The 14,190-nt window shown below is 66.0% G+C and overlaps 1 protein-coding gene across 6 annotated transcripts in view; it reads left to right on the top strand.

Annotated features, from left to right (window-relative positions):
• HDAC4 (histone deacetylase 4) overlaps positions 1–14,190 on the top strand; it is a 326,302-nt gene that overhangs the window by 297,121 nt on the left and 14,991 nt on the right. For all 6 annotated transcript variants that reach the window (XM_062193964.1, XM_062193956.1, XM_062193947.1 and 3 more), the window contains 7 exons: positions 1,363–1,470; positions 3,188–3,243; positions 5,362–5,449; positions 6,893–7,012; positions 7,608–7,705; positions 12,252–12,370; positions 13,374–13,507. In XM_062193964.1, the coding sequence (XP_062049948.1) occupies positions 1,363–1,470; positions 3,188–3,243; positions 5,362–5,449; positions 6,893–7,012; positions 7,608–7,705; positions 12,252–12,370; positions 13,374–13,507 (723 nt within the window). The remainder of the gene's footprint in view (positions 1–1,362; positions 1,471–3,187; positions 3,244–5,361; positions 5,450–6,892; positions 7,013–7,607; positions 7,706–12,251; positions 12,371–13,373; positions 13,508–14,190) is intronic.

Genomic DNA, 14,190 nt, shown 5'->3' with positions numbered 1-14,190 from the left:
GGCCCAGGCAGCGCTGAGCGTCTTGATGGAGTGGGGCGCCTGTGGGCTCATGTGCAGAGCTGCGCAGGTGTGGCCCAGGGCTGTAACCTCCACACCCCAGGCTCCATGGGACACTGGTGTTTGCGACCTGGCTCTCAGCATGTGCCGCTGCTGTCCCGGTAGCCAGGGCTTTCTCCGAACTGCCGGTGCACCGGACAAATGGTGAATGAGGCAGTGCCCCGTGGGAGCAGCTCCGGGCTCTTCCCTCCCCTGGGGCGCAGCTGCTGGCCCCAGGCCCCTTACCCTGGGTGACCCCACGGCTCCCAGCTACCTTCCCTCCCCTGGAGCGCAGCTGCTGACCCCAGGCCCCTTAGACTGGGTGACCCCCCACTCCCTGCTACCTTCCCTCCCCTGGGGCACAGCTGCTACACTAGGTGACCCCACGGCTCCCAGCTACCTTCCCTCCCCTGGGGCACAGCTGCTGACCCCAGGCCCCTTAGACTGGGTGCCCCCCCACTCCCTGCTACCTTCCCTCCCCTGGAGCACAGCTGCTGGCCCCAGGCCCCTTACCCTGGGTGACCTCCCCCCCACTCCCTGCTACCTTCCCTCCCCTGGAGCGCAGCTGCTGGCCCCAGGCCCCTTAGACTGGGTGACCCCCCACTCCCTGCTACCTTCCCTCCCCTGGGGCGCAGCTGCTACACTAGGTGGCCCCCCCACTCCCTGCTACCTTCCGTCCCTTGGGGCGCAGCTGCTGGCCCCAGGCCCCTTACCCTGGGTGACCTCCCCCCCACTCCCTGCTACCTTCCCTCCCCTGGAGCGCAGCTGCTGGCCCCAGGCCCCTTAGACTGGGTGACCCCCCACTCCCTGCTACCTTCCCTCCCCTGGGGCGCAGCTGCTACACTAGGTGGCCCCCCCACTCCCTGCTATCTTCCGTCCCTTGGGGCGCAGCTGCTGGCCCCAGGCCCCTTACCCTGGGTGACCCCACAGCTCCCAGCTACCTTCCCTCCCCTGGGGCACAGCTGCTGGCCCCAGGCCCCTTACCCTGGGTGACCCCACGGCTCCCAGCTGCCTCTAGCACAAAGCCAAGTCCTAATGTGAAGAGCACCGATTCCGACCCCCCACAGTGCACCGTGCCACAGTGCTCCTCACTGCCATTGCAAGACGCCCCTGACGGCACTGCACTTGGCTCCACGTCGGAGCAACTCACAGGGGCTAAAAGAGAGAGAAATGAGCCACCTGTGGCCTGAGCCTGTTCCACGGTGACTGCCAATGCGGGACACCGAGGGCTTTGCATCTCGGAGTGGAGCCCACAGCTCTGAGCCTTGCAGGCCTGGCTCTGGGGTGGGGCGTGGGCCTCATGGCGGGCGGGTCCTGTTTCCACAGGTGGACAGCGACACCATCTGGAACGAGGTGCACTCGGCGGGGGCCGCCCGCTTGGCCGTGGGCTGCGTGGTGGAGCTGGTCTTCAAGGTGGCCACGGGGGAGTTGAAGGTCAGCGGGGCGCGGGTGATGGGCTCCTGCCCGAGGTCAGGCCCGGGTGATGGACGCAGGCAGTCCCCGTCTGGGACGGGTCCCCCAGTGGTCACTCTGGGAGCACCACCATGTGGGTGGGAACGTCCAGGTTCTCAAAGCAGCTCTCGGGTGTTGGGAAGCCTCTGTCCCTGGGGAGTCGTCGAGGAAGCCGATAGCATTGCTTCCCGTGAATCGCGGGATCGGGTCGGCTGGAGGTGCACGCTGAGACGATTCTCGGTGTTTGTGAGTTTGCACCCTGCTGGGCGCCCACCCGCTGCAACCTGTGGGAGTGGGGTGATGGGGACTGGAAGGGGAGAGGGTTTGGAGGCGGCCCGGACCATCAAGCCTGTTGCTTGGTGCAACACGGAGGCTGGATGGCGGCGACGGCCATGAGGGCCCGGAAGCCCTGGCACCAGCCCCAGCCTCTGCCGTGTCCAGGCTCAGCAGCCTGCCCTGCATCCAGCAGAGCCCTTTGGGCCGCGGTGGTTTTATAACCCACACGCTGGTCGCTCCGTGACGGGGGTGCTTGCCCGTCCAAGTCCCGACACCATAAGCAGTATCCAGAGATGCCCCAAGGGTGTGAAACCACTGCTGTAGCCCCCGCCTCATCAGAGCCAGACGAGTCGCCCAGACTTGGGATTCTCACTCTGAAGCGCGGATCTCGCCAAGGACAGCTGCCGCCATGTGACAGGCTGGCCAGGTGTCCCGGTGGTGGCGTGCACGGTGCCCCTGTCCATCCCCTGAGCAGAGTCAGTTTGGCGAGCCGTCATCTCCCTGGAGAGGGTCCTCACGGGCAGGGCTGCACTTGCTCCGTGTCTATGTGGCTGTTAAAGGTCACGTGTGCAAGGCTGAAGGTGACTCGGTGCTCACGGGCAGTGTGCCTGGGGAGCACCCCCGCCCGGGTGTGGCGGTGCCGGGACAGCTGCCTCCAGGCTTTGATGCCTGTAGCGCTGCAGGAAGGGGGATGGGTGCGTGTTACCGGGAGCCCTGGAGGACGCTGCCGGGCAGTTCTGCCCGTGGGGTCGGAGCGTGCATCATGACCACACCAGCTGCACTTGTCCCTTCCTGAGCCTGGCCCCTGGGCGGCACGGTCAGCCGTGGCCTGCAGCCCTCGCGAGGCTGTGGCAGACTTGGCCCCACAGCAGCCTCAGAGCGGTCTGTGGCGTGTGAAGGGGGGCCAGCAGCTCGGTTCCAGCCTCTGCGTGTCCTCGAGTGTCTGCCTCGTGGGAACTGAAACACGGGCAGCAGGGCCCAGTCCCCTCCACCCGCACCCAGGTCTCCAAGGGGCTTCCCAGTGGGTCCTGCCCGAGGGCAGCAGGGCCCACTCCCCTCCACCCGCACCCAGGTCCCCAAGGGGCTTCCCGGTGCGTCCTGCCCGAGGGCAGTGGGGACCCACGGCACCCCCTCCACACGTGTCCTGCCCCTAAGCTTTGCCAACTGCGGTTGAGCGAGCCTCCACCCAGACTCACCTTGGATCTTAGTAACGTGGCTTCCCCTGGAGCTTCTGGCGGCCGACAGACCTCTTGGGAAAGAGGGCCCCAGACCTCCTGGGAAGGCTCCCAGTCAGCGCCTGTTCTGACCCACGTGTGTGGCCGCTGCGGGACCGGGAACCGTGTTCCCCTGCACATTTGGGGTCAGCAGGGAGGTCAGCTCCTCCTGTCTTTGGTCACTCTCCCCCGTCTGCTGTTGTCTCTAGAACGGCTTTGCGGTGGTCCGGCCCCCAGGACATCACGCTGAGGAGAGCACACCCATGTGAGTGGACCCGTGGCCCTGCGGCGGGAACGTGGGCACCTGTCCCCGGGTGGTGTCCGTGTGCCCAGCCGGAGGGCGGGGGCGGCACAGGTGCCTCAGCCTGTTGGTCTCACTGCCCAGTTAGTGATGAAGAGACAGGTGGCATGGGGGAGAGCAGAGAGCTCCGTGGAAGTCAGGGGGAGACCTCCGGTGGTCAAGACCTCACCAGACTAGAGGAGCCGGGAGCGGGAGTTTGCCTTGAGGTTACCACACTGGTACTCCCCGCGTCCCACGCTGGGAGCCCGGTGTGCTTCCCAGCTCTGGCTCCTAACCCCAGCTTCACTGGTGATGGCTGGCGTAAGCTGGGTTCTCACCATCCACATGGAGACCTGGATGGAGTTCCAGCTCCTGGCTTTAGCCCAGGCCTGGTCAGGCCATGGTGGGCATCTGGGGAGTGAACCAGGGTGGGAGGGAGCGCAGCATTGTCTTCCCGTCTCTGTCTCGTGTGTGTGTGTGTGTGTGTGTCTGTCTGTCTGTCTGGAGTAAGCAGCTTCCCTGAAGACAAACCTCGGGGCACGAAGCCGCCTACACCGGGGGCTCACGTGGCAGTTGTGTGTTGGATTCTTGAGGTCAGTCCCCTCAGGTCACGCCACGTCTGTCCACGTAGCTTCCCTGGGTCTGTGAGGTACTGATGCCCGTGCTGGCGCCTCTCTGAAGGCCTGCAGCGGGACCACACTCGTCTCGGCTGGCAGCAAGGTCAACACAGACTCTGGTCCTGCCGTGTGTCCTGGGTGCCATGGCTGCCCGGACGGTGAATTAGCTGTCCATCAAAGAGCAACTGTCCCCTGGGACAGAAAGATCCAGGCCGATGAGCGCCGTCAGCTCCGGAGACGGCCCCTGGGGGTGTCGGCTGGAGTTACAGGAGGTGGTGCTTGGACTGTGCCCTGGATGGGTGGCAGGCGTCAGATGGGCAGGGCAGGGAAGTGGGTGGGTCCTGGTAAGCGCTCCGCCAGGGAGAGGCCAGGGAACGCAGCAGGAGCGAAGTGGGGACCTCGGGCTGGCTGTGCCACCCGCGGGAGCTGGGGTGCCGCAGGCAGCAGGCATGTCAGGACGGAGGGGTGCAGCTTCCTTCTCGTCCGGGAGGGGCAGCGTGGCCCAGGGGTGAAGTGTGGGCCGGGGTCTCTGGCCGTCCCAAGACGCCACGGGCTCCCCCAGTCCTGGAACTCGCCTGTGAGCTGAGAAGCAGGGCCCGCCCATTTGTCTGGGGCTGCCCTCACCTCACCCCACGCTGGGGGTATTCAGGGGCACGCACGGGGCTCTCGGGCTGGTGTTCGTTGTGTGGGCAGTGAGCACCATGCTCTTAGTTCCGAGCCCCCACGGGGTGGGAGGAGGGCTCTCCGGGTGCCATCCTGGCTCCCAGAACCAGACGCGATGCTTCTCACTGCCATGGCAATTCAAAGGAGAACTGAGACGGGGAAGATTTTCATTTGTGCTAGAATCAGTTTCTTAGCTTAATTCCTGGTCGTTTGAATACGATTCTCTGAAGGGCAGCCAGTCGCTGGCGTGATTTTATGTAATGGTATGTGTCTTAGAACACAGACAGCAATTGGCTAGCGTCTCCGCACCTGTGTTCTGTGGCCCGGAGCATCCTTGAGATGTCAGGGGTGGTGGAGTGCACACTAGGTGCAGCGGGTCTCCGCAGAGCGGTATTGTGCCCTCCACGCAGGAGACTGGCCACGCGTGTGTGTGTGCGCGTCTGTGCATGTGTGTACCTGTGGTGTGGGTGGATCTGGGCTGTGTGCATCCGTATACACGTGTATGGTAATGGTGTGTGGATCTGAGTGAGGCGTGGATCTGCATATGTATGTGCATGGGTGCCTATCTGTGTTGTCTGTGTTTCATCCATCTGATGGCATGTATGCGTGTTCACGTGTGTAAATGTGGGTGTGTGTGGTATACATGTGGCAGGTGTGTCTGACAGTAGCGTGTGTGGGGTGCCTCCGTGTGCACACGTGTGTCCATAGTGTGTGTATGTGTACATCCCTGTATTTTGTATGACGCATGTGTGTGTATGGTGCGTGCCTGAGACAGCTCTCGGCGAGCTCTGCCACCACACGGTGCCTTGCGTCTCCTCCGCAGGGGGTTCTGCTACTTCAACTCCGTGGCCGTGGCCGCCAAGCTCCTGCAGCAGAGGCTGAACGTGAGCAAGATCCTCATCGTGGACTGGGTAAGTGAGGCCCCTGCATGGCTGGGAGGAGCCCTGCCCGTCCACTCCCCCGCACTGGGTACACAGCCCACGACCGGCCTCTGGGAGGAGCCCTGCCCACCCCACTCCCCCACACTGGGTGCACAGCCCACATCCGGAGCCCTGCCCGTCCACTCCCCCGCACTGGGTGCGCAGCCCACGACCGGCCTCTGGGAGGAGCCCTGCCCGCCCCACTCCCCCACACTGGGTGCACAGCCTGGGACTGGAGCCCTGCCCACCCCACTCCCCCGCACTGGGTGCACAGCCCACAACCGGAGCCCTGCCCTTCCACTCCCCCTAACTGGGTGCACAGCCTGGGACTGGAGCCCTGCCCGCCCCACTCCCCCACACTGGGTGCACAGCCCACAACCGGAGCCCTGCCCGCCCCACTCCCCCACACTGGGTGCACAGCCTGGGACCGGAGCCCTGCCCGTCCACTCCCCCGCACTGGGTGCACAGCCCACGACCGGCCTCTGGGAGGAGCCCTGCCCGCCCCACTCCCCCACACTGGGTGCACAGCCCACGACCGGAGCCCTGCCCGTCCACTCCCCCACACTGGGTGCACAGCCCACAACCGGAGCCCTGCCCGCCCCACTCCCCCGCACTGGGTGCACAGCCCACAACCGGAGCCCTGCCCGCCCCACTCCCCCGCACTGGGTGCGCAGCCCAGGACCGACCTCTGGGAGGAGCCCTGCCCGCCCCACACCCCTCCACCTGGGTGCACAGCCCATGACCGGAGCCCTGCCCACCCCACTCCCCTACACTGGGTGCGCAGCCCGCGACCGGAGCCCTGCCTGCCCACTCCCCTGCACTGGGTGCGCTGCCCACGACCGGCCTCTGGATTAGGGAAGCGTAACCTGGAAACGTTCTCAAAGACGCAGCCTGTAGGGTTCTGCACCGTGGTGTTGGTCAGCCCCGCCTGCCGGCCCGCACTGCCCCTGGAAGGCAGAGTTCAGGAGGGGGCTCGGCCTCTGGCCTGGGCCAGGGCTGCCCCTCCCTGGTGCCCTCTGCTGCTTGGGACACGTGGGGGTTGTGCTTAGGCGATGCGGGTTATCCTTGTGTGTGGAGGCCTGGACGACGCCTGTCACCCACAGCCCATGGGGTTCCCCTGTGGCCATCCTTGTGCCACCACTTCACACGTGCCTGCACGTGGACAGGCCACGGCAGGGAGCCCCCTCCCGACAGAGGCAGAGACACCACAGGTACCAGAGCGTGATGTAGGCGCACGTCCTCCTTGCTGGACGCAGGACTGTGGCTAGGCGCTGAGGCGAGAGAGCCAGGCCCCAGGAGCCCCTGGGGCCCCCGAACTGCCCTGCCAGAGCCACGGCGTCCGTGGGTGGGAGCCACTGTCCCAGCCTGAGCACACAGAGGCGAGGGCTGCGCCGTGGCCTGGCCCTGCCCTGAGCCGGCTCCCCACCCCTGCAGGATGTGCACCACGGGAACGGGACGCAGCAGGCTTTCTACAGCGACCCCAGCGTGCTCTACGTGTCCCTGCACCGCTACGACGATGGCAACTTCTTCCCGGGCAGCGGGGCGCCCGACGAGGTGAGCGGGCGGCGGGCCTTGCAGAGGGACACCGGGCAGCCGTGGAGCCCATGCTCCCTTGAGCCGGGGCCGTAACTTGAGGCGGACGCCAGCGTGGACCCCGTCACGAGGACAGGCGGGCCTGTGTTTGAGGCACAGGAGAACCAGAGATGGCTTCTGGTGCCGGGCCGGGAGACCAAGGATCACAGAGCAGTAGGCAGTGGTGCCTCCGGCCGCGGGGCCCCGAGGGCGCTCCTGCTGCCTCGTGAGGGGGCTGCCCGGAACCGCGGGCCCAGCAGGGGGATTCCACCCGGGCCTCCCAGAGTCCGCACAGGCGCGTTCTCTCTGCCTTGAGAGTGGCCGCAGGCCACCCGGAGCTGCTGACCCTCAGGAGAAGGGACTTCAGGGGTCCCTCAGGGGGCCCAGGGCGAAGGACCGTGCCCCACGGGTCCAGGGTCTGCGAGAGCCTGCAGCTTCTGTGCACACGGCTCTGGTGCTGACCTCAGAGCCCCAGGGTGTGAGCGTGGCCCCAGCCTGGGCGCCACCAGCTCCAGGGTCCCCATCTGAGGGTCCCCCTGAGGGTCTGTGACACAAATCTCTCTCCTTTGGGCCACAGGTGGGCACAGGGCCCGGCGTGGGCTTCAACGTCAACATGGCTTTCACCGGCGGCCTGGACCCACCCATGGGGGACACCGAGTACCTGGCGGCCTTCAGGTGAGTCCTCTGTCGCTGCCCCGGGCCATCAGCAGCCCTCTGTGGAGACGTCAGCCCCGCGTCTCTGGAGCGCAGCTCTGCGCGAGTCGCTCCGGCCTCGGCCCTGACGCCAGCTCCGCCTGCTGACCTGTGCAGCAGAGAGAAGCCCAGGGCACTCTGGGTCATGACAGGGGCAGGCCAGGCCTCTGCAGTGCCAGGTGTCGCCGCGTGCGAGGTTAAGCTTGCACGATCTCCTGGTTTTCTTCCCCACGCCCTTTGGGAGGCTGTGAAATGCGAATAAACCTGGAACCCAGAGGCCACTGTCACCTCCCTGTGCTGCCTCCGTGTCTCGCTGTGGTCCCTCGGGACACAGCGCAGGGTCGTTGTTGCAAAGGCAGGCACGGGTCAGGCCTCCAGTGCGTGCGCTTCGGTCCGGGCCAGGTTGAAGCGGCCCCTGTGGGACAGCGGCGGCTCAGCCGCGTGGGCTTTCTTGCTGTTCTGGGAGGGGTCTCTGCTGCTCCGCTCCAGCACGCACGGCAGTGCAGGTGCCCCCCCGGCGCTCCCCGGGCCCCTGAGTTGATGGCACTGTTAGCACGGTTGGGGCCAGGCCCTCCCTCCTGGGTCAGGAAGCCCGTGTCCTTTGCAGGACTTGTTCTCCAACCCCATGGTTTTGTCTTGACTGGTGCACAGACCAAGCACACGTGTCTAGGCCGTGTCTGATGCCTGCGCGTGCATCTCTGGATGCGGGTGCACGTGTGTCTCCATGTGCTTCCGTTTCTGGGTGCCTGTCCAGCTGTCTGCGCTCTGTGCAGTGAGTGTGCGCGTGTCTGGAGATGCGAGGGCACACACGTGTGCAGGTCACGTGCTGGTGGGTGGGAGGGACGCCGTACGAGGACATGCCTGTGAGCGCAGACTCTGCCCCGTGCTCTGGTGGCCTCTCAGCTGCGGCTTGCTCATCGAGAAGCTCTGGAGAGGGCGTGCGGGGCTGGCCCCTGCTGGGCAGATCCCGCAGGCTCGCAGTCTGTGGAAGCAGCACCTCAGGGCGGAACCTGTGTGTCCTCACAGCAGAGCCGGCCTGTGTGGACAGGGCTCAGCCCACCCCTGGACAGCCACACCCAGGTGGACCTTCACCTCTCCTGGTCTTGTGCGGCTGCATTTTGATGTCTTCTTACATCCGGCAAACGTAGCATTTTTGACGATTGCTCTGCCTAACTTAAAGGCACTTTGCTTCCCCAAACACATACAACATCTGAGAGTTTTTGTTGGTTTGTTTATTTTCAGGTTTTTACTTGTTTTGCTTTATTTGATCTCCCGTTCACTGGTCCACTCCCCCAATGCCTGCAACAGCTGGGAAGAGTGCCAGCTGACCCAGGAGCCCAGAAATGATTCTGGGTCTCCCCCATGGGTGGCAGGGACCCCACACGTGACCGTCACCTGCTGCTCCCAGGGTGCACATTAGCGGGACGCGGGGTCAGAAGTGGAGCGGGGACCTGAACCCCGCAGACATGGGATGTCAGCTGCAGCACCCAGCGCCCCCCCTCGGGGAGTTTTCTGACGTGACATCCGAGCCCGTGACACAGGGGCTGTTGCCGCTCTGTCACACATCCGCTGCCAGTGTCACTGTGTCGTCTCCCGGCCGAGAACGCGGCTCCCGGAGGCTCCCTTGAAGACAGTGCCTGGGATGTGCCGGCGCTCCCAGGGCCAGCTTCCCAGGCAGAGAAGGGGCCGCTCCTGGCCTGGCCTCTTCATCCGGCTCAGCTCCTCCGCCAGCGTGGCCTGCACTGACCTCACCTCAGGGGCGGCGCCCGGTGGCCTTCGTTCTCTGACCGCGGGGTGAAAGTTCCCGTGGCCTCCCCCAGGGCCCCTTTTGCCCGCCAGGCGCTCGCATCTGTTTCCATCTCCCGCTGAGTGCGTGCGTGCGTGCTGATACCTTATCAAGTGAGCTCTGTGAAGCCTGCACAGCGTCTTTGAACAGGAAAATTGTCTCGGGGCTTTTTTATTGCTCCTAATGTAAAGTAGCGCTTTGAAGTTGCCTGGGCGAAGGTGGGGAGAGGGGTCAGAGGCCCAACCTCCCCTCTGCTGCATCCCCCGGGGAGCTGGGAAGACCCGCTCCGCCTGCCCGGCCATCTCGCCCCAGATGAAGAGGAGATAAGAAAATTGCCCCTAATGAGGTCCAGAGGCAGCGCACTTTCTCCTGGGGCTTGGAGACCAGGCACAGGCGCCCTTAATTCAAACCAGCCCCAGCCGGCCCCAGACGCCTTTGAAGTTGGCCGTGAGCATCTGGGGGGGCACAGGAAGGCTGGGTCTGGGGGAGGTGAGGAAGGCATTTCTTAACCCCTCCTTTACCTGCTCCTCCTGGCCGACAGCCCCACCTCTCACGCGATTCCTCCCCCTTGGAACTCAGACCCGCACGTGTCGGGGCGCCCCATCTGCTGACGGTGCCGGCTCTGCCCAGAGCACAGGGCGCGTCCGACCCGCATCCCCACCGTTCGGGGAGGTGTGAGGGCTGAGCTCTCCGCACCCCGTTCCTGCCGCCTGGCGTGTGTCAGCTCTCTCTGCCGTGAGGGCAGGTGCGCGAGGCTTCGCCTGGGGCCAGGGCGCTGCCCGCCGTGTCCCACGCCTGGGGCTGCACGCTCCCTGTCCTGAGGTTTGCTCCCAGGCAGCCCACCATCTTTTCTGAAGGCCATCGCGTCTCCCTAAGGACGTCCCAGTGTTCTCCTGTGAAGAGGCTTCCCGAGGACATTACACAGTGATTTCAGAAACAGAACGACTAAGCTAAAACCTCGGCAGGTGAGAAATGTGCCGTGAGCAGCCTCGGTCTGCCTGTGCCGCCAGCCTTGGGGATTCCGGCAGCAGAGGCACGGAGCCCACGCCGAGGGTGGCAGAGCAGGCAGCCAGGGTGCCCACGGGGCTGCTCGTGGCACAGGACTCAGGACTGCGGTTGCCACGCCTTCTCCACCATGCCCCTCTCACTGGCCCTGCACCCCAGGGGCAGGCCGAAGCCTCCAGAACCCTGGGCTGGCACCGTGCCCTGAAGGACAGGAGCTGTGGCCCGCGGGCTCCACCCCACCACCTCCTCGTAAATAAAACGTAGCCGGGACTCAGCCAGGCCTCGCCGTTCCCGCACCTTCGGGAGTGTCCGCTGTGTGGCCTTGGCGGCGGAAGCTGCTCACCCTGCTCTGGAGCCTGAGCCTTGCTCTCGGGACCCCGCGGTCATGTCTGTTCGGCGGAGGGAATCGCGTGAACTGAGTCCAGCCGCAGCGGAGAGGGAAGAGAGGGCAGCTCGGCGCCCAGGCCTGCGGGCATCAGGGCGACTCAGCCCAGCGGCCCAGGCCTGAGCTCAGTGTGCGAGTCTGGGGTGGCAGGCCGTGTAGCCCTGTCCGAGTGCGTGCCTCGTGCCCTGGGCAGGGGCCTTTCCGAATCCGGCCGTCAGGGTGGCCATCGCCCCTGGGAGTCCACGGCCTCCACCCTAATCGGAGCTTTGGGAGAGGGCGCCAGCGGGAACCTGGCGTTCAGTGTGAGGGTTCTGTGTCTTGGCCAGTGTGGGTGCTTGGCCGACTTCACCAGGAAATTTCGTCCAGCATCAAGACTGAATGAGAAATGGAGCTGGCGGTGTTCGGCCGCAGAGCTCCATGTGGGGGCAGTGGCTCCATGTGGCTGCCCGCCGTGGGCGGCCCCTGGAGGCTCAGGATTCGCATGGCACACATGTATGCTGGTGGAGGCCACAGAGATGCAGCCACCATGGGGCGCTGGTCCCGCGTGATCGAGTGGCTCCACCGAAGAAGTGGTGGTGCAAGGGCAAATGGCGGGCTTCTCCCAGGAGGGGCCGGGAGTCTGCCGAGGCCCACAGCACCAGGCCTCACGTGCCGCCATGCCTGCCTGCCCTGGGAGCCAGCGCCCCCCTCCTGCCACCACGCTGCGCCCTGGCCCCGAGGGATGAGCAGGCTGTGAGCGGCAGGGCCAGATGGCGCCTTTGGCACAAGCGATCCCTGGAGCATCCCGGTGTGTGCTGCCAGCGTGCTGGCCTGGGTTGTCGTGTGCTGTGCAGTGTTTTCCGTATTTCAAGTGGGCACTGTGCTCGCTTCCCAAAGCCACCTTACCAGGGAGCAGTGCCGTGCAGCCCTTCTTGCGTGACCCCGTTGTTAAACACAGAGCCTGTCTGTGTTGGCCTTGGCACAGGGCGCCCTCCAGCCACAGCCTTCTCAGCCACAGCCCCCAGGCCTGGCACCCCCTGTGGCCAGGAAGGCAGCCCAGGCCAGAGGGAGGACTGTTGGGAGGACCAGTGCTCTCTGGTCCAGCCCCACGCTAACACAGCGGGTGCCATGGGGGATCAAGGTCACCTCCGAAACCTGCAGACCTGGCACACCAGCCTTGGCAATGCGTTGGTGTGGAGGCGTGCTGGTCTGGGCTTGGAAGACACCCGGGAGGTGCGCCGTGGTCACACGCGACTGGTGTCCGCCTGGCTGGGAAGCGGGCCGGCGCCGTCCATGCTAAGAGCTCTGTGTTTCCGTGAGTGTCCGGGCCGCCGCTCCCCTGGCCGGCCCAGTGACACCGCTCCCGTTTCCAGGACGGTGGTCATGCCGATTGCCAACGAGTTTGCCCCGGACGTGGTGCTGGTGTCGTCGGGCTTTGACGCCGTGGAGGGCCACCCCACGCCGCTCGGGGGCTACAACCTCTCTGCCAAATGTAAGTGCCCTGCAGGGTTGCCTCCCCCACACCTGGTTCAGCACATCACCATGGGTGCTGCGCCCCGAGTGTCATGTCCCCCCAGGAACTGCAGGAGAGGTCCCTAAGAGGCACGGAACAGGCTGCACCCCAGGACGCCTGGGCCCCCTGCCCTGCAGGGACAACAGCCGGTGACCAAGGAGCAGGGCGTGCTGGGTGCCATCCCCTGGGACGCGAGTGTCCCCAGGAGCTGGTGCAAGTCCCCACTGCACTGAGGGCTGATGGCGCTCTGTGCTGCTCTCGGCTCTCTGGTGGCACCTCTACCTGGGTGGGGGGAGCCAGCCCTTCAGGCCAGCGTGGAGAAGAGGCAGGAAGCAGGCTGACTTCAGAGGAGGCGGGAGCCCGAGTCGTGCGTGTGGTTGATTTGCCCTAGCTGGGAGAGTGACCCCGTGCCCTTGAGTGGCTCCTGCTGTCCAAGCCATCCAGGAGCTATGGCTCTCCCATAGCCAGCCTCCTGACCTCCTCAAGTCCCCGGGGTCACACTCTTCCATCAATGCCAGGGGCCAGGGAGGAGAGCCTGTGTCCCCACCCTTGCCAGTCCCCACGGGAAGACTGGAAGAATGCAAGGAGCACCTGCTCTCTTGTACTGCCCCCCAGGGCCCACCTGGTTGAGGAAGTGACCAGGCTCCTGCGCTGACTGGTGCCCACAGCACCCAACCCAGATGCCCCGCCTCCCTGCTCTGAGCTGCTCCGTGGGGTCCACACAGCAGCCTTGTCACTGCTCCCCCAGTCAGGGACCAAGCCAGCCTCTCAGAAGCCACGGCACCACCAGCACCCCCATAGCCAGGCGGGTCACGGCCACCACCCAGTGCCCCATCAACCTCTGCTTCCTAAGGCAGGGCAGGCGGTGCTGGGTCGGCCTTCTCTGCACCGAGTCTCCTGAGCAGACCACCGCCGTCGGGGGGGTGGGGGGGACCTGTGGTCCGTGCCCAGCCCCCACTGGCATGTCCCTGTCCCCTCGCAGGTTTCGGGTACCTGACCAAGCAGCTGATGGGCCTGGCTGGCGGCCGCATCGTCCTGGCCCTCGAGGGAGGCCACGACCTGACGGCCATCTGTGACGCCTCTGAGGCTTGCGTGTCTGCGCTGCTGGGAAATGAGGTAGGAGGACCGCAGGGCCAGGGCCGGGGAGGACCGCAGGGACCAGGGCCAGGGAGGACCGTAGGGCCGGGCTGGGGAGGACCGCAGGGCCGGGCTGGGGAGGACCGCAGGGCCAGGGAGGACCGCTTGGGGCCAGGGCCAGGGAGGACCGCAGGGCCGGGCTGGGGAGGACCGCAGGGCCGGGCTGGGGAGGACCGCAGGGCCCAGGCCAGGGTGGACCGCAGAGCCAGGGCCCAGACTAGGGAGGACTGCAGGGCCAGGGAGGACCGCTTGGGGCCAGGGCCAGGGAGGACCGCTTGGGGCCAGGGCCAGGGAGGACCGCAGGGCCAGGGCCGGGGAGGACCGCAGGGACCAGGGCCGGGGAGGACCGCAGGGCCGGGCTGGGGAGGACCGCAGGGCCAGGGAGGACCGCTTGGGGCCAGGGCCAGGGAGGACCGCAGGGCCCAGGCAGGGAGGACCGCAGGGCCCAGGCCAGGGAGGACCGCAGGGCCAGGGCCGGGGACGACTGCAGAGTTAGGCCCCGGCCGGCGAGGCCTTGCTGGCCTGTGTGGCTCCTGCTGTGACAGAGGGGACAGGGAGAGGCTGTGAAGGGTGGGCAAGGACGTACGGATGGAGGCCACACACTCTCCTTGGGGGACAAGGGGGCCTTCCTCATGGAAGAGTTTGTTCTGTTGTAGTCTCTG

The sequence above is a fragment of the Lepus europaeus genome, chromosome 1, assembly GCF_033115175.1.
Source record: "Lepus europaeus isolate LE1 chromosome 1, mLepTim1.pri, whole genome shotgun sequence".
Lineage (NCBI taxonomy): Eukaryota > Metazoa > Chordata > Mammalia > Lagomorpha > Leporidae > Lepus > Lepus europaeus.
This window is presented reverse-complemented; position numbering and strand designations above follow the sequence as displayed.